Here is a 20629-nt window from a genome sequence, read left to right as displayed (position 1 = left end):
TGATCTGCAGTGTGACAGAGAATTCAGAGACAAATTTCAGAACAAGAAAAACATTTTGGAATTCTACAGACACTTCCCTCAGGATAGAATTCCTCGTTTGCACAAATTGGCGGCTACAATTATATCAATGTTCGGTTCCACGCATGTTTGTGAACAACTGTTCTCTGCAATGAAATGTAACAAGACGCGCCTGAGAAACGCATTGTCTGATCGAAATTTAAACTGCACGCTGCGCCTACAATGGAAAAGAACAATTACTCCGAACGTAGATGCAATTGGGGAAAAAGTACAAGATAACCGAGAATCCCACACTTGAGTGACACCTTTTATTGTGTAACAGTTCACAAATTAATACGAACGTAGAGGCATACACTAAGCTAATAAAATTATGTGGCACGTGTGCATTCTCCTTTATTTGTTTCATTTGTCGCAGTAATAATTCGCGAGTGATATCCCTGCAGGTGGCCGCGGATTTACATTGACTGGCGGCAGCTGTTGTGTGCCCCACGTGACTCTCCCCCCTCGCCGCTCTGTTCCGGTAGTGGGGGTAGCGTGCTCTGCTCCGTGCTCGCGCCTTGCTGCTCACAGCTTGCTCTGCGAGTACGTATGTTGTGAAGCCCTGCCTTAGATTGTTTGCCAATGACAATGTAATTTACCGTCTAGTAAAATCATCAGACGATCAATTCCAATTACAAAATGATCTAGAGATGATTTCCGTATGGTGCGAAAAGTGACAATTAGCGCTAAACAAAGAAAAGTGCGAGGTCATCCACATGGGTACTAAAAGAAATCCGATAAATTTTGGCTATACGATAAATCGTACAAATCTAAGGGCTGTCAATTCGACTAAATACCTAGGAATTACAATTACGAGCAACTTAAATTGGAAAGACCACCTAGATAATATTGTGGGGAAGGCGAAGCAAAGACTGCGCTTTGTGGGAGGAGATGCGACAATCCCACTGAAGAGACAGCCTACATTACGCTTGTCCGTCCTCTGCTGGAATATTGCTGCGCCGTGTGGGATCCTTACCAGGTAGGATTGACGGAGGACATCGAAAGAGTGCAAAGAAGGGCTGCTCGTTTCGTGTTATCACGCAATAGAGGTGAGAGTGTCACTGATACGATACGCGAGTTGGGGTGGCAGGCACTGAAACAAAGGCGGTTTTCTTTGTGGCGAGATCCGTTTACGAAATTTCAGTCACTAACTTTCTCTTCCGAATGCGTAAATATTTTGTTGACACCCACCTACGTATCATCTTAATAAAATAAGAGAAATCAGAGCTCGAACGGAAAGATTTAGGTGTTCCTTTTTCCCACGCGCCATTCGAGAGTGGAATGGTAGAGAAGTAGTATGAAAATGGTTCGATGAACCCTCTGCCAGGCACTTAAGTGTGAATTGCGGAGTAATCTTGTAGACGTAGATGTAGATGTAGATGACGTGCACTCAGCCTTCGTGAGGCCAACTGAGGTACTACTTGAACGGGAAGTAGCGATTCTGGCCACGAAAACTGAGAACTTACATAATTTGAAGTTGGATGAAGGAGAAACGAAAGGAAAGGAAAAGAAAGAGAGGAAACTACTGATGTGAGTAAAAGTGGGACTTTATGCGGAGTCAGCTGCGGCGACTAAAAACGTGTGCCTGACCGGAATTCGAACTCAGGATCTCTTGTTCACTAGGAAGTTGCTAACCACTACCCCATCTGAACACAGTGCGTACCGCAATTGCTCGTAACAGCTCGGTACGTCCCTCGGTCGACACACGTACCCACCTAGCGCTACCTGCCCTCAGTCCCCTTCCATGTCCTCCATGTTCGCTGCTTTGAGGTTCCCGCAAGAGGTCGAACGTAATCGTGCATCTGCACTGACGATGGTGAATTCATTGCACATCGAGGCGAATCAGTTATATAAATGCACGGTGTTTGTTCTTTCAGAGACGCCTGAAAGAACAGACACTATGCTTACACATAAAACTAACAACAGCCAGGCGAGCGATGTGCTGACCACATGCCCCTCCATACCCGCATCCTGTCACGCGTATCGGCCGAGGATGACACAGCGGTCGGCCAGTATCGTTGGGCCTTCCGATGCTTGTTTGAACGGAGTTATATCAGACACCACGGGAAACACGAACGACCGTTTTTCCACTACCCATAGGCATTCTTCTTAGCTACTGTAACACCCTAATGAACCCCAAAACCCGATTAGGAAAGACCATCATGATGTAAAGTAGGGAAAAGTTATCCTGACAGGTACGACAATTTTGCCGGTGATATAACACCAGAAAGTCTTGATAAACACCAACTTTAAGCATTACAGAGTATGTTTTGGTAGAAAGGAAGAGGAAAGAAAGGTCATCTTTAGTTATTTGCCAAAAATCTAAGTAATAATTGAAAATTAATATCATGAAAGTTAAGTACAAAGAAATGTCGGTCAGAGTCAACTTTTATGTGGAAGAGAGTTGTAAACGGAACGAAGAAATTCAATGCGTCTACAATACTCATTCACGGAAAAAGTAAGTCGCTTGCTAGCTATCGTGCAAGTCATACGAGAGCAGCTCTTGTCATAGTTGAGCGAACGGAGCGCGATGAGATTGTTATACTTTCAAGAGTCGTTGTCGCGTGACGTAGACGCACGGATTTTGTGAACTGATATTCAGACTAGAGACTTGAACCGAGATAGTATGCTGACTGTGTGTACCGAGTTGTTGGACTTTATTAACGAAAGTAGGCAATATTGGACTCAACATTTATATAAGTGAAATAATAGAAAGGAATGGACAAAGTTTCAAGAGACTAATACGCGTTTAGTCTCGAGTAGGAGACATTGACACGAATACATGAAGAAGATACAATTACGCCGAGGGTTAAAGCTGTCGTAACTGTCACAATACTTCAAACTAACAGAACTGCCAGTCCTAATTAACTGTGTGTGCGTGTGGCGTGATGTTTATAAAGTATTTAGCGAAAAGGAACAATCAAATTGTTCATCAAAAGTGGAAATTACACGTGTCGCCTCCATCATTCTATGAATATCTGGTAATTGCTCATCAAAAGTTAATGAACAGTGACTATTTAACTTGTAAGTAAATTCGTGGACTGTTAGTTGTGACAAGGAAGGTTTGGACATACATAGTATTACGACGCAAGATAATTAAGACATTGTTAAAGAGTATCTGTGGATCTCGCGTCATATTGAGCGAACAATTGTACTCAGCAACGAACAAACAACGACCAATACGATCTGCAATTGAAGTTTTTCCTCGCTTTTGGTGATGTGGACGATGCGCATGAGGGAAGATTCATCAATTACTGCACTAAAGTGTTAACCGGGCACATAATAATTCAACTTCAAACCATAAGAGACAATCAGAGTGCGCAGTTCGCATTAATAAGGAAACTGTGCGGACTCGCATCAAACTTTAATCATTAAGGGAGGAACGGTTTCTTAAGAGCTTTTTGAGATCTTGTCTCTCGTTAACCGACGGAGACATCCATCATCGCGCATCGCGTCTCGACTCCACCGACCGAGGTGTAGCAGTAACAGCTCCACGGCGTCGACAACACCAGCACGTGGCGGAGAGGGGACGTGACACTACCTACTGTCCCTACGTCGCTGACGATCGCGTGCGATGATATCTGTGGCGGCTCTTATCCTGATATTAATAATCTACATCTACATACATACTCCACAAGCCACCGTACGGTGCGTGGCGGAGGATACTCTGAAACCAATCATTTCCTTTCCTGTTCCACTCGGAAATAGAGCGAGAGAAAACGACTATCTATATACCTTCGTACAATCCTCATTTCTCATAGTTTATCTTCGTGGTCCCTACGCGAAATCAGGTTGTCGGCAGTAGAATCGTTCTGCAATCAACTTCAAACATCGGTTCTCTAAATTTTCTAAATATTCTTCCTTGGAAAGAACGTCCCACCGTCGCTGACGATCGGGTGGCATGATATCTGTGGCGGCTATTATCCTGATATTAATAATCTACATCTACGTACATACTCCACAAGCCACTGTACGGTGCGTGGCGGTGGCTGCTCTGAAACCATTACTAATCATTTCCTTTCTTGTTCCACTCGGAAATAGAGCGAGGGAAAACCACTATCTATATACCTCCGTACAATCCTCATTTCTCATAGTTTATCTTCGTGGTCCCTACGCGAAATGAGGTTTACGGCGGTAGAATCGTTCTGCAGTCAGCTTCAAACATCGGTTCTCTAAATTTTCTAAACATTCATCCTTAGAAAGAACGTCCCACCGTCGCTGACGATCGCGTGGCATGATATCTGTGGCGGCTATTATCCTGATATTAATAATCTACATCTACATACATACTCCACAAGCCACTGTACGGTGCGTGGCGGTGGCTACTCTGAAACCATTACTAATCATTTCCTTTCTTGTTCCACTCGGAAATAGAGCGAGGGAAAACGACTATCTATATACCTCCGTACATTCCTAATTTCTCATATTTTATCTTCGTGGTCGCTAAGCGAAATGACGTTGGCGGCGGTAGAATCGTTCTGCAGTCAACTTCAAACATTGGTTCTCTAAATTTTATAAATAGTGTTCCTTGGGAAGAATGTCCCACTAATGTCCTATATGCGGTCTCTTTACAGATGAAACACACTCTCCTAACTGTCTCCCAATAAACCGAAGTCAGCCATTCTCCTTCCCTAAATAGAGACTAATCGACGAAATCGTTGCTTAATTTGAGGCACGAGAACCTGCGCACTTGTTAGCGGCAGAAGCTTTTCGATTGTCCTGGACACCGCTGGGTGGAAAACAGTAGTATCTCAAAGGATTACGGTAGCTGATGTCAGGGGCAGAGTGTGCGCAGCGGGACGCGTCCGGCGTTCCGGCGTACTCGGCGCCCCACGGACTGTGGCACCGACCTGCCATCTAGCGGCGCTGCGCCGGCGCCGGCGATGGCCTGCTTGCCATATAACAGCTGCGGCCGCGGACGCGCCCCTCACAGTGTCCCGTGCAGCAGCCACAGACACACCAACAGCTACAGAATGCCGCCACAGCAGGGGAATAGCGCGCCGCCACAGTCTGCGCACCCAGAGGGCGTCCTCGAGTCCCTGCCCACAAGTAGGTATCTGCCCTTGCCTGCTTACGTTCACTGTCAACCCTATCCACCAGCATCTGGCTCATTATTATTAACTCGTTCCACCATGGCATTATCTTCATAATGGTTATTTTCGCCGGAACGCCCAGGGGCGTAGTCAGTGTTATGAAATTACAGCTGGTAGTCACATTACGTTGTTTTTTACCCTCGACCAGTGATCCTGTGTCAGTATTCCGTCATTGCTGTAAGGCATTCCTCTTGGTGTTATTCTAAAATCAGTCATTGAATTGAGGTACCGACATAAAACATCATATGTTGCTAGGCACACTATCCTTTAGGAACAACAATCTGCCCTACTAATTTGATATCAGGTAATGAAGGTCGAGAAAGACATTTTCATAGTACAACCCTCACATTTACTTCTTAAGGGAAGATTATAAAGAGCTGATAGAAACGATAAGTTTTTATTAATTAAGGCGACTATATTTCCTCATTATTTAAGACGCTCACCCAAGCTTACGTAGGTAATTTTCTCCCAATTTATAAGGGATGCTCCCTACAAAGATAGAAACAGGCGTACTCGGGGGTTAGATCTGGTAAGATTTAAGTGGTGACATATTAATTCAAACTAGTTTTTATACTTCATCACAAGCCTAACAGTGGAGTCCATCTAGACGCTTAGCGTAAAAACCATACAATGGCGTAACAGACAACTATGTAAATGGTCGTGAATACAGCAACGACACGCCGGTGTTTGACCTCACACTGTACAGTGCATGCCACCTTACGAAAAAACTTGTTGTGTCTCTTGTTTCAGTTTTCTTGCTGATAAATATGGAAGATGGTCGAGAGTCCCATTACAGATATGCATCATACTATTGTCACAAAAATACCTCTTCAGCACTGCACTGCATTAACTTCTTCTGGTATTTCAAATGCAGAGACGTTTATAATTTAATCTAAACTACGTAAACCGATATGGGCTTTGATAATTACTTCCTTGAGTAACCTTAAGCCTCAAAATATTTAAAACAAACTAAATTTTGCATGAAATTTCCAGTGTTCCTTCTTCTTTCTATCGCAGTGTTACTCTGTTATTCAATGTTTCGTAAATGTATGGTGTTCGATAAGTTTATTGTAAGTGTAGGCTTCTATTGTCCAATTGTCTTACACCAAAACGTTTTCACTACATTTTCATCGAATGCAAACATGTCTTATTCCAACTTGTTGTTTATTTGTTGAAATTAGAAACTTCTACATGATGTTGTGTTCCGGTACAGTATCTTAAAGGGCTTTCATTCTGTATAAAGTAGTGAATGAAAACTCAGTTAAGTGTTGCAAAGTGAATCAGTAGGACATTTGTGAGTGATGCCGATATCCAAAAGTTCACTGTAAGTGAAGTTTCAGAATAACTGTAACCATATTTCAGGATAACTGTCACCACTACGAATCCGGAGCGAAAAGGAAGAGCGCAATTTCCTATCTGACAGAAAGAGTACCAATTTCAATAGTTCACGTCCACGTCTATTTCCTTCAGCACAATGTGAAACAATGCACACGACTGTATCTTTTACTAGATTCTTGGGATCACCTCCGCTTATAAAATTTTTCAAGTTTTTTTTTTTTTTTTTTTTTTTTTTTTAGTAGCTCATTCGCAGTCGATTCAGGCGAAGCAATTCTTACCTTAAATTAGATCTTCTTGTCCGCTCTAAGAGAAGAGTGGAGTTGATAGAAGAGAATCAGACCAACCTGTTACTGCAGCAAATAATCAACTTGCGTCAAAACTAATTTGTGAGAGACGGCTTCATTTATTATTGCAACATGATGTCACTAAAAGAACCAATGGAGCAATGGTTGTTAACACACTGGAGTCAGGAGAAGCAGTGGTGCTGAAATTCCCGTCGAGCCATCATGGCTTAGATGTCCCATTAATTCCCTGAATCAGTTAGAGTGACTGCTAGATTGGTTACTCCCGATGCCTTTATCATCCTTGCTGTGTCCGAACCTGTTCCCTGTCTTGATCTTATGGATGACGGGATATCAAGCCCTAACCGTCATCATTTCCTTAAAAAGTTAAATCTCCTTCATTGAGAACTCTTGGCAAACGTACACTTGTAAAGGTAATTTACTGTCATCAACCTCCAAACTTCCGAAATGGTGGTCTTAGAAATTGGAGACACCAGTGCCAACATAATCACTATGTGAAGGCTCCATGATGTTACACGTGTCTCTAAAACGTACCAGAGTTCAAACCTGTTCGACAGTCACCTAAGGAAGACCGTAAGTTGGCATCTTCAAGATTAAAATACAGTTTTGGATCTTTCCTTGTTGTTTTTGTTGTCTTCAGTCCGAAGATTGGTCTGACGCATTTCTTCACTCCAGTCTAACCTGTGTAAACCTCTTCACCTCTTGATAACTCCTGTAACCTATATACATTTAAACCTGATTACAGTAGTCAGTCTTTGACCTCCCTCTACAATTTTTACCGCACACACTTCCCTCAGTTAACAAATCGACGATTCCTTGATGCCTCAGGATGCGTCTTGTCAATGGTACCTTTCTTTTAGTAAATTTACGCCATGACATTCTTTTCCTTTCAATTCGTTTCGGTACCTGTGCACTAGTTATCCCATATGCCCCTCTAATCTTCAGCACTCTTCTGTAGCACCACATTTTTGTCTCACCTTTTTTTCCCGCCCACGTTTCACTTTTGAACAGTTCACGGAAAGACTTCCTAACTTTTAAATCTACATTCGATGTTAGCAAATTTCCTTTTTTTATAAAAGTTGTTTCACTGTTGCCAATTTGGATTTTACACTACGCTCATTGTCCGTTATTTTGTTGCCCAAATAGCAAAATACATCTATTATTTTAAGCGTCTCTTTTCTTAACATATTTCTCCCGGCATCACCTGATTTGATTTGAATACATTGCATTAAGCTTCTTTCACTGCAATCTGATTTCTATGAAAATTGTAAGTAAAGTTTAGGTGCCTGTATTTTCATCCCTAACACTTCAGAATTTAAAAGAGTGTCTTCCACTCAACATTGCCGAGACCTTTCTAAATCCAGAAATGTTGTAAACATAGGCTTGTCTTACATTTTTGTATCTTCTAAGACAACTCGTAGGGGTAGTATTGCTTCACATGGACCTACATTATTCCGGAAACCAAACTAATCTTCCCCGAGGTCAGCTTCCATCAGCCTTTCCGTTCTTCTGCGAATAATTCTTGTCAGTTATTTGGAATCGTAACTTATCAAACCGATGATTTCGTAATATTCACGCCTGTGAGCACCTACGCGTACTTTCTTTGGAACCAGAATTATTACTTACTTTCTTTATAGCCAAGCAAATACTTGGCAGTGATGTCTCGTGAACTATCGATTTTATGTCCTCTGGATTCTGAAAGTGTAAGACCATTGTTGTTTACGAAGAGTGAGACTCAACAGTCGGTAGAGGTTTCCCAATTTTTGCCCTAATGATTCTGGGGACGCCTTCTCTTTTTTGTTGCTCTAATCTTTGAAATAAAGTAGCAAATGCGTCGTGTTGAAAAAAAAGTAACAGTTTCTTGAGGCTGTTTGTACATCTACACCAGTAAGAGCTCCATGTGGGGTCTAAAACATTAACTCTCCTACACCGGTCGTTCTTGTGAAATACTCTTTCGCTATCTGCAGATGTTTATTTGTTTGTCGTGTCGTCCTGACGCTGCGTAACTCACCAGCTGTCAAGTACGATGACAAGTCGACTTAGCTCCAAGACATTCCTCGCTGCGCGACAGAAGGCATGGAACAGGCAAAGGTTTCCATTCAGTAAAAAGAAATACCAGAGAAGGGACACTAGAACCACCATCATCCTCAGCGCTTAAATAGGGCGATTGGGTTTCAAACCGAACTGTGAATCAATGGCACACCACTTATGGGACAACTTTCTCTACAATCGTTAATGACAACGAGATTATGAAATTAAATAGCGATTGATCTCTTGACTTGCCTTTTTTGGAGTTGACAGTCATCGATGACTAGCACAAGAGAGTTGATAGCGTAGTTCCCTTTCCCTTCTCTGTCCAGTTTTGTGTTCACTAGTTTTATTACCTCCAAACAGTAATCTCTATGACTGAATAGTGCAAGTAATTCTTAACACACTGCTATCTGTTCCTCAGACGGTAGCTCTGACTGGAGTTTGTACATAAACATATGGAACCCCCAAACCGAACTGTGATTCAGACTCTACGGTTAAGTGATGCCCGCCTCCCCCCCCCCCCCTCCCACACACACACACAGGCAGATTAAGTAAGATTCTTCCTAGTAAATTACGGAGTTCAAACCGTGTTACCTTTTTTTTACCTTAATCAGCATGTTTGTGCTAATATATATTTTTTAAAATATACTGATTTGCATGAAAGTAAACGTTGCTTCAGGAATGACTTAAATGCATAACTGTATCGTTCTTTGTGAAACCAAAACCATTTAAATGAGACCCCCAAAATGCACACTGTATCCTAAGAAGTTGTCTGTAACACACGGGTTCACACCACATGTCCGTGTTGATTACCCCTGTTGATTAGCAGGCAAGCGACTATCATTCCATATCACACACTTACTGAGCGCAGAGCTGTGAGTCACTCATACTTCCTGGTCTTTCTTCTGCCTGAATCTGACAAATGAATTAGTAGAATACTGTACTGCACATAACATTCGTTTCTTGTCTGCGTGGTTGCAGCACATAATTATATTTACAAATTACACATTCCTAGTGCCAGCTGTTCTGTATGGGAAATATGTAGTTTGCTAAATATCTGTTAGTAAAATCACTTCTAAATAAGTGATATGGAAAGATTAAACATTTTCACTTTTGACAGAAAAGACGCTGCATTCATCAATTGTGAGAAGTTAAATAGGTGGGACGTTCTGGAAATCTATCTTGGACTCACCCATTGACAAAAAACGCCCTATCTATTAAATCCCCTAGGCACGACTTGCGGACTGAGTCAACCTTTTGAAGTTTCAAAGAAAGTTAGAGAAACCAGCAGCAAGTTAAAGCTTCCAGAGGGTCCTTAATTTGCGCCTGGAATTCCATTGACCGAGAAAGACGTTTGTCTGCGTTCGACAGCTGTCCAGCATTCAATTGCAGCCCAATTATCATTCCATCTTAAATTTCAACTATATGAATTATATGCGATGCGCCACAGGCACTACATCAGGTGTTCCGTTGGTCCAGACTGGCAAAGAGGACCGACTTACGTAACAGCTGCAGAGATACATATAGCAATCGCTTTTCACTGACAGGTCGTAACAAGATAATACACACTGCCAACATATTTGGACCGTAAACCTTCCCAAAAAATGTAAACAGGACGGGCAATTTCGTGTTCCTTTACATTTTTATTGAGTCGTTCAATAGACATTACTCTTATGATAGATTCCCGCTCCCTCCACCTACGGTGTCTCAGAGACGTAGATACGAATGCTTTCACAGAGTTCGCAAAGCTTTTCCGCTCTGCACCGCACTGCCGATTAGTGGACCACCGTACATAGTAACTCCACATATGTGGAACTAGCTAGAAGAATTCTTGACGGATACGACCCAGCATACTTCCCTGGGTGACTTGTGCGCAAATGGCACAAATGTAAAGCATGCGCATCATATGGTGGCTTGTGGTCTCGGTGAATATCAACCACGTATGAGTCAGTGTCAGCAGACTCTCAGATAATTCGCTAATGAACATCTTATCTGCAGGAAAATACGAGTACTGCCGCTAACGAGGTGCACATACAGAACGACGAAGAGAAGGTTCCACTTCCTGTAGTGAATGGGACTGCACCTTTTGTATGTTTGATGACAGGCATAAACAGAAGGAAAGCAATCTGGTTGTATCCGACTATAGTGATAAACCTCTGTACATTTTCTAGTCGCTTTTATAATTGGAAGGAATATTAAAAAGCTATATTCTGCAGTTTGTATTGTACGTGCCCTCTTAAATTAACGTGACGAATTTACGAAGATGTTGAGTGAAACAAAGGACTTAAAAAATCTGAGAAAAGGTCTTCAGTATCAACTGTGAATCTACTAGCATTTAAGTCTCTTTTTATTATCTGCGATAATCATAGAAGCAGACGAAATGAATTAAAATTTGTGCTGCGGCAACGAAGAAGTCCCGGGTTCGAGTCCCGACGGCAGCACAAATTTTAATTCATTTCGTCTGCTTCGATCATTATCAAGAGCGACTCGGTGATTGGTGTGTTTTGGTCTTCTGGTAATTCCTTTAGAGGTAAGAGCAAGGTTCCGTTGCATAATGCGGTGTATTCATTCATCACTTCTTCACGACGACCAGCTGTAAGCCCTGTCAAGCGTTCTTCAGTGACTTAAGGACTACAAATCTAAGCTGTTAATCAAATAAACGTTTTGTATGAGTATAAATAACAGGTTACATCTGCGTGCCAGACCAGATCTCTAAGGAATATAGTACGCATTTAATTTATAATACTACTCCCAGTCATGTCGTTGACTGATGCACCTCTTCTGCCATTCCAAACTTGTCCACGATGACATACCTAAAACAGAGGATCTGTAGGACACACAGTCTTGTCAAACGATATTAAAATAACGTTGTTCCTGAAAATACGTATAACACTTCATTTAGACTACCTTTTACTGCTCTTTGTTGTAGTATATTTCACAGTTTGTTACATAGAATTGTATTAAAGACGTTGGAGAGGTCTATGAAGGCTACATATATTTTTAGGTTGTAATCCTATTGTTTTTGTGTGAATTAAAGTAAAAAAGCGTTGATATGCAAACTTGTTTTGGCTTTCATCGAGCATGATGTTGTGTTTCTTGTATTAACCGATATGTCACAACTGAAAATCAATGAGGAGGTTATGTTCGTGTAATTATCAGATTCTTTCCTGTCGCTCCTTTGAAGGGCGACAGAATATCATTCGTATTCCATTTTCTAATTTTATGTATCATTTTATTCCTTCTACAAATTTCGACGCGCAATTGTAACCTTACATTGACACTGATGTGTATATATCAATTTATTTTATTTAATATTTGTTGTTTATTTAGCCCAGTCAGATTACTAATTTAACGCACTCTTCTTATGTGGCACCAGACAGAACATGAATAAAAATTATTACAAATCGTTCTCAGTCTTTTTGCGCACTACTTTTTCAGTTGCGTCCGTCTGAGAAATTATTATGAAAACTGTTATAACTGTCAAAACAAATAATAATAATGAATAATAACCTTTGGCATTAATAATAATAATAATGTATGAGTACATTCCTCAACTGCTACGCTTCAGGAAATAAAGTGGAAAACTCGCACTTAACAGTGAAGAGAACTGTAAGCTACTGGCAGGAAATTTTAAGAACCTATTTATGTGTGAGAAACAGACCAAATAACTGGAAACCCATGATAGTATTCCAAATGAAAATTCAAAACTACCAAGTTTCGATATGATTAAAAGTTACGTCAAACAATTTAAACACAACAAAAGCCCCAGGTAAAATGATCTCACAGCAGAATTTCCAAAAGCTAGTGGAGATCTAAGTATCATAATCATGAAAGACGCTCAAAATGGAAGGTTACGTTAATTCACCCATTTCAAAAAAAAAAAAAAAAGTGGACAAAACAAACATCATTAATTACAGAGGAATTTCATTAGTACTCTTAGAATACCAGATCTTATCGAAAGCACTTCTGGGCATATCGAATTCCCAATTAGATAAACAAACTGGAGAGTAACAAGCTGCTTTTATGAGTAACAGATCATATCAAGAGCAAATTCTAAACCGTAAACAAATAATTATGTACCAGTATACGAAAATATCAGATTAAAACACGGCTAGTACTTGTTGATTATAAAAATGATTATGATTCGATAGGCAGAGACTCCTTCCTCAAAATTTTGGAGGAATTTGCAGTAAATTAGAAAACTCGGTAAATAACTAAACAAATAACACAGTAGGCCTATCTACAATTAAAGATCTTCGAACAACTTCAGTCACTTCCAAATTTTATAAGGAGTCCGACAAGGAGACGGTTTGTCATCACTATTCTTCAACTGTGCGCTGGAAAAACTCACAAAATGGAAAATAGAGGAAGGAAAACAAAAAGGTAATAACTACAAATATCTGAGTACATCGAAAGGAACGATAAACTGTTTACCTTTTGCAGACGATCTCGTAATAATACCTACAACTTTAGAGGATTGAAAGAAAACACTAGAACCTCTGAATGACACATATGGAAAGACAGATCTACAGATATTGTTTGAAAAGAACGTATGGCCAAAAATGTAACTCGTCAGTAAGACAGAAAACTTCAACTATCTGGATGGAAATATAAAAATGACAAGTGAGAAAAAAAATCATAACTGAAAAACGAAAGGAAAATATGTGAAAGTGTTAAATCTGCACAATAATTTTTTTTCCATGGATTTGATTTAAATATTATAATACAGCTGTAAAACCAACCGAAAACACTATTATTATCGCGAGACAAAATTAAATTAGAAGTTTTAGAAAAGACTAAAAGAAAAATCTTGAGAAAAATGTTGGGTCCAGTCCTGAACAAAGATGGAAATTCGGTTTTGAGACCAAATAAGGAAGTATGTTCATTCTCCCCCAATTAACAGATGAGATCAGAAAATGACATGTTACACTCTACTGACATCTAAAGAGAACGATGGAAGAGTAACGAAGAAGAGCTACATAACCTTCCAAAACAGGAAATTGACATAGAAAATGGATAGTGTGTCAAAACAAAAAAGAAATGCAAGAAAAATAACAAACGCAAATTCGACAGAAGACTTCACTCAACAGAGACAAATTCAAACAAGAAATCAAGAAATTCATAGCTGTCCAGTGAGACAAAACAAACAGAAAAGCATCTGGAGTCAAATGGTCAGATGATAGGAAAAGAGCTCATTCTGAGAAAATGAAAGAATTTTGAGAAGGGAGAAGAAAAGAGAAATAAACATTTATTTTATGTGATCCTCAGTTGCCCTGGAACGAAATCAAATAATAATCAAATAAAGGGATCAAGAATACCAATTACATTGATAATTTTAGCACATTTGAAGCCGTTTTTCAGTATCACAAGTAACGGAAGGGATAATGAAAGCGGGGAAGATTGAACAATGGCTGTTAAGAAAGAACAGACTTTCAATAGAGTACTCTGCTGACAAGGGTCGAAGGAAAAGTGGAGGGGGAAGGGGGTTGACGAGAATGAGCTGCAGATAAATAAGTGGAGAAGATTTCTATTGGGATAGAAGATGGACCACTAGCTGTCTTTTGAAGTTTAAAAGAAATTTAACTTTTCTGAAACTGTTCGGAAGTCGGATTCTAAATAAAGAAAATTATTTTGAGAATATGGATGTGTTTTGTAGTTACACAGAAGAAGTTTTAACTTTCTTGATGTCGAGTATGTCTGCAGTGCTGTTCAGGTAGTGGTGTAAGAATTGGAGATAAATTAGGGGAAGTGGAAAGATTGAGAAGACGATACAGCAAACACAGGGCATGATGATAACCTCTATGTTTATCGGCATGTAGCTATGATAATTGTAGGCAGGAATGATGTGGTCGAAACAGACTGTCACAAATGTATCGCACACAAGCATTCATCGCCAGCTTTCTCGCAAAATTTCTAGGAGTATAGCATAACCATAATCAAGTATTTTGAGCGTTAGTGACTCTACAGTCTTCTTTTTAAGCTCAAAACTAATTTTTTTACATATTTCTGTAATGAATGATGTGACGCTGCCACCTCCTTAGGAGAAAGGGGCCCATACCAACTTACTAAAAGTAAAATTGTCTTTTACAGCTCATTAATGCCGATTGAAATTGTATAAATATGATTTTACATCGGACAGGGCTTTCTAGAGAAGCATATCCGTAAAAAATTCAATATGAAATAATTAGTTTCTCTATGAATTCACATTTTCAAAAATGTCATTTTGGGCTACCAGGTGGGACAAAGGGGCACACCTTTTCTCTTAGCAGAGTAATTCCTTCATTTTTACTATTAAATTGTCAGAATAGGCTTAAATTATAAAATAAAGGTAATTATATTAGACCTTAATTAAGTTTTATTACTGTAATTCTAACAAATTAAAAACGTCAATTCGTAAAATATACCAAAATTTATGGCAAATTATTTCCAGGAACTAAGAATCTTACAATTCACATTTAAAACGGAAGTAGTATTCAATTTATGAATAATATTTTCATTTCAGATAATTAGGTTGTCATTATATTATTGACAGCTCGCACACCAACTTTTTTGTACGCTTAGAAGTCCAGCACAATCAGCTGTGTTCCGTTTTGTACAGCTCCTCCAGTTAAGCCATACTTTCCTTTCATTTGATCGGCTGAATAAATCACAACCGTAAATACACTCTGCGTCCTCTTCTTCGTTTGTAGTTAAGTTCATACATGCTACTTCTTCTTCTTCTTCATGTGGAGATGAAGCCATGGTCAAACGTCGCTTCGCAGTGGCTTGGTTTGATTTTCTCAGTTGCTTTTCCGTCAGTACTTGCAGACGATCCAGAATTATCCACATGTTCTTTCCAGAAGAAGAAAAAGTTACCTCTGTACAGTTTAGGATTAAAAGCGGAAGAGATTCTCTCAACTGAGGAGTTTGTCTTTTGTGAGTGATTAAGATTGTTTTAGATGGGTTACGTTTCAAACCAATGTTCTGCGCTCACTCTACTAAAGCAAGTGAGTCAGCAGTTACATGCTGGATGGCTGTGGTGCGCTTACGTATAACTGAACGTTGTCAGCGTGCAAGATATTGTATGTGTATATTCTCTCTCCGAACAGGCCTGGGAAGGTCCAGCGGTAGCGACGGACTGCCACGTCATCTTCATCCGACAAGTGTCACTGGATGCCAATATAGAGGGGTATGTGGGTCAGCACACCGCCCTCCCAGTCGTTGTCAGTTTACGAGACCGGAGCCGCTACTTCTCAGTCGAGTAGTCCCTCAGTTGGCCTCACAAGGTCTGAGTGCATCCCGCTTGCCAACATCACTCGGAAGACCCGGACGGTCACCCATCAAAGTGCTAGCCAAGCCCGGCAGCGCTTAACTTTGGTGATATAGTGGGAACCGATGTTAACCACTGCGGCAAGGCCGTTGCGTGTGTGTATATTCTACTTCTACAAATTATCCTCGTGCTATTTTTGCCTCAGACCTAGAAGCAGCATCCTGTTAAACTGAGTAGGCCCATTTCGGGATGTCGAATAAAAAGCTTTGTCCGTGGTCGTTCCGGGCCGCTTCCCGTGCTGGAGCGACACCGCTTCACGGTGAAGGCCGGTGAGAGGCCTTCGACTGCCCGTGTCGAACTCGAGGCTGAACTTTTTCGAGACGACTTCTGTGGCAATCGATACAATAGGGGAGTCCGCAAAACGACGCCGTCACCTGGGCTCTGTATTCGGAGCACTCGTAACGCTGAAGCAATCCAGAACTTCCGCCGAACTCGTACCGGTAACGTAGTCGAACGCTACACAAGAAATAACCTCACCGGAGCATATTTTGCAACAACTAGTTCCCAGCATGCGCAGTTAATTTTCGTCAGTAACTTCTTAAAGCAAGAATAACTGTTGCTAATGGATTTTTATAAAAAAAGAGAGTTTCCTACCCTAATATCCGCTATTACCACATCTGCTTCTATAAGAAAGACAAGATTTCTATTCTTTATACCAATAATTACTTATATCTCATGGAAGAATTGGAATTAAATCTGGTGTGGTCATTTGAGGAGCTCATTACTGCCGTCCAATGATTTCCTGAACCCAGGATAAACGCAACGGTCAGCCAGTATTACACTGCAGCTGGACTTGATCGCGGAGTAATGTTACGTTACTAAGAGCACTAGCTTTGTTTTTTTCGTCAGCCTCCTGAATAGTTTGATGCGGCCGGCCACAAATCCCTCTCTTATGCCAACCCCTCTGTCTCATTGGGTAGTACATCTTGCACGGTATGTTCTCAATTATTTGTTAGATGTACTCCAATCTCAGTCTTCCCCAACATTTTTTACCCTCTACAGCTTCCTCTAGTAGCATAGAAATTATTCCCTGATGTCCTAATACATATCCTATCACCCTGTCCCTTATTCCATGACGTTTCGGGATTGCAACCGGATGACACTGCCTTCTTCCCGCAATATTTCGGCTGATAACCGTTCAGCCATCTTCAGGTGAGCGTTTTGCGGTGGAGACTGATAGCTTACATCGCTGACTTTATACCAAAAATGCCGCGGTGACGCAAGCTCAAAGGCAGCCGCTACATGAGCGACCTTTGTCGAGTTTTGCGTACTCTTCGAAAATTGTTCCATCCATGACGCGAAAGTGCATGCATAACAGTGATACCACATATGTCCTCTCTGTCGTAACACGCGCTCACAGCTTTAAAATTCGGATGTCAAAATTAATAAAATTACTGTCTCTATACGTCTCATTAGTCATAAAATGTTTTCTTTCTGAATAAATTAAACAAATCACCTGGCCCCAAGCCTTCTCCAGTTGAAAACTTTGATGATTAATAAGATCTTCCGCCAAACTCAGTTTCTCCTTTACTGTGTTTCAGTTCCCCAACTGGCAGCACCATATGCACTGCCCTTCAGCCAAAAGACAATAATGATACAACAGAAGACATTTGAAATTACAAAGGAGAAAATATGGCAGACAAAATATATAAAAAAGGGGGAACATACTGGAAGAGAACAGACAAAAGGGGGCGACTGTAAAATGGAGATAAAAAACTTAAAAAACTATTGTGCACAAAAACCCTCACACTAGAACACTTAAAAGAACACAGGGCGAAGTATGGCTGTAGCATAAAAGAATCGATGGACGGCGTAGCACATAACGAACACTGACAGCAACACCATGTACAAGTCCAGCACATAATTGAAATCACAGATCTTGATGCACATGAGAACAGCACCAAACACAACACTGACATAGCACACTGATGATGATAAGCAAAACACCGGATCTGCCAGGGGCATGGAGATGAAGGAGAAGGTAAGAAGGAAAGAAGAGAGGGAGGGGTGTAGAGGGGGGAGACATGCGGGGGTACGTCGAAGAGGGCTGGGGAGCGAAAGACGTGGGAGGGACACAGTTGAGGAGGGGGTGCAGGGACTGAGGGAGAGAAAGGAGGAAAATCCAATCTGGGAGAAGGAGGGGAGGAAAAGGGGGCCCTGGGAAGGGGAGGGAACAAGGCCAGGTTACAGTTGGAAGGAAGGGTAGATATAGCGAAGTTCAACATCCAGGAGGGGGAAGTGCTGGAAATTGCCCTGATGAAGGAGATGAAAGGTGTGGAAAGAGGGAGGGATACAGCAATAGTGGGGCAGCAAGAGGTGGGGGGTGGAGAGGAATGAGGAAACCAGGGGGTGGGGGGGATCAAGCCTGTGGACAGTGGAAGGATGCAGAGATGTAAGAGGAAAAGGAGGAGGTTGGGGAAAGGGATGAGGTCATCCAGGAGCCGTGTGGGGGAAGAAAGGCAGATATGGAAGGCAAGGTGGAGTGCAAGGTGTTCGAGGATTTTGAGGGCCTTGTAAAAACGGGTGGGTGCAAAGATCCAGGCAATGCTGGCGTAACAGAGGATAGGATGGACGAGGGATTTGTAGGTGTGGAGGATGATGGAAGGATGAAATCCCCATGTCCAGCCAGACAGGGGTTTCAGGAGGCGGAGGTGGGAATTGGCTTTCTGCTGGATGGTCAGGAGGTGAGCGGTCCAGGTGAGGTGACAGTTGAGGGTGAGGCCAAGGTATCTCAGGGTGTGGGTAAGCTGTTTGGGATGACCATAAAGGATGAGGTAGAAATCATGGAGATTGAAGGAGTGAGCAGTGCAGCCTATGATGATTGCCTGGGTTTTGGAGGGGTTGAGACGAAGCAACCACTGGTTACACTAAGTTGTGAACTGGTCAAGGTGGGTTTGGAGCGTGCGTTGGTACCGTTGAAGGGTAGGATAAAGAGCCAGGAAGGCGGTGTCATCAGCATATTGGAGAAGGTGGACAGGTGGGGGTGGCTTGGGCATATCAGTTCCGCCAAACGTATTTCCACCGATTCCTTAATAACTGAATCCCAGAAGGATCTCGTCCGGGCCAAGATTATCGTGGACGTATAATCCATGGAATGTCCTACGGAGATATAATGCTTGACCATCACTGACTTACTGGGCTTGGAAAGGCCAGTGTGACGATCATGTTCAACATATCTTTCCGACGTAGAGCGCGCATGTAGTTATCACACCAAGGATGAGCCTGCGCCGTATGTGGAGCAGTATTCGAAGAGGGTGCAAACTCGACAGAGGTCGTTCATGTAGCGTCTGTCTTTGCCCATGCCTCTCCGCTCAGACTTTTTGTATAAATTTAGCTATGTCAGCCAGCATTCTCCACCGTAAAACAATCATCTGTAGATGATTGAAAGGTTGTCAACTGAAATATAGTGCAAGTTGTCGACGTAATCCAGCTGCAAATTCCGAAACTTCATGGAATACTTCAGGAATCATATCCTGTTTCTTCTTCTCGTTAGAGTTTTCCTTACTTTCTTCGCCGATTCTGAGGAGAACCTCCTCATTCCTTACCTTAGCAGACCGTCTAATTTTCAACATTCTTCTGTATCGCCACATCTCAAACGCTTCGATTCCCTTCTGTTCTGATTTTCCGACTATTCATGATTCACTACCATACAATGCTGTGCTTTGAAGGAAGGGAACGAGGAGCTGGGAGCGGAAGTTGCCAGGCTAAAGGAAAAACATCATTCCCCAAAAGAAACGAAAATTTTATTTGCTCAGGCCAGCGCCGCATTAATCAAACAAGAAGCACTAATAGTTGCCGAAAGGCTTACATTAAAAGAACACATCGTGCCAAAAAGAGACCAAAGGGGTTCGTAACAGACTTGATGATCCATACAACCAGGAGCCGGCCTCGGTCACCAGTTCTGGAAACTCACTCTGCCAGAGGTCTAAGTTCCCGCAGTAACTGGTCGTACTATAACATTAAAAAATAATTCATTACAACCTAGGCATAAAAGTTTTATATAAAATAAACAAGGCGACCACCTCCATGAACTCTTAAGCCCCAGACGTATCTCATCTGCAATCTTTTGACAGTGGAGACAACATCATGACACGTTTTTCAATTACAGGTCACTTGTCCTGCGGATATACCTTAATGGTTCAACGCAATGGTTTCCTTTGCCTTCTGCATCTGATTCTTCCGGCTCTTAGAAGCGGGTTCCCATCCCAGGGTTGAGAGGGTGTCCTACACCTCTGTCTTCCCATCTGGCCGCTGGCAGAACGAGGGTGACTCATTATACTGGAAGTCTACGGTCACCATTTTTGATGATTTGCTCCTCAGAGTAATGCAACACCTGGGAACTGTTCTGAGGAGCAATGGGTACTCCACAAATTACATTATAAGTGTAACAGCGCCAAACACTCGGCGAAGTAAGGAACCAGAAAAAGAAATGTCGGGTACGGCCTTTCTGCCATACATTCCCAAAGTGACGGACAGAATCGGCCGTATATTGCGCAAAC

At 41.7% G+C, this 20629-nt stretch overlaps 1 protein-coding gene across 1 annotated transcript in view; it reads left to right on the top strand.

The window, feature by feature from the left end:
- The first annotated feature begins 5021 nt into the window (after nucleotides 1-5021).
- The window catches only part of LOC126162758 (sodium-independent sulfate anion transporter-like), a 183335-nt gene continuing 167727 nt past the window's right edge, over nucleotides 5022-20629 (top strand). Inside the window, exon 1 of the mRNA XM_049919446.1 lies at nucleotides 5022-5106. Within this exon, the coding sequence (XP_049775403.1) occupies nucleotides 5031-5106 (76 nt within the window). The 5' untranslated portion in view covers nucleotides 5022-5030. The remainder of the gene's footprint in view (nucleotides 5107-20629) is intronic.

This window comes from Schistocerca cancellata, chromosome 2 (assembly GCF_023864275.1).
Source record: "Schistocerca cancellata isolate TAMUIC-IGC-003103 chromosome 2, iqSchCanc2.1, whole genome shotgun sequence".
Taxonomy (NCBI): domain Eukaryota; kingdom Metazoa; phylum Arthropoda; class Insecta; order Orthoptera; family Acrididae; genus Schistocerca; species Schistocerca cancellata.
The sequence above is the reverse complement of the archived record's forward strand: the minus strand, read 5'-3'. Positions and strand labels throughout refer to the sequence as shown.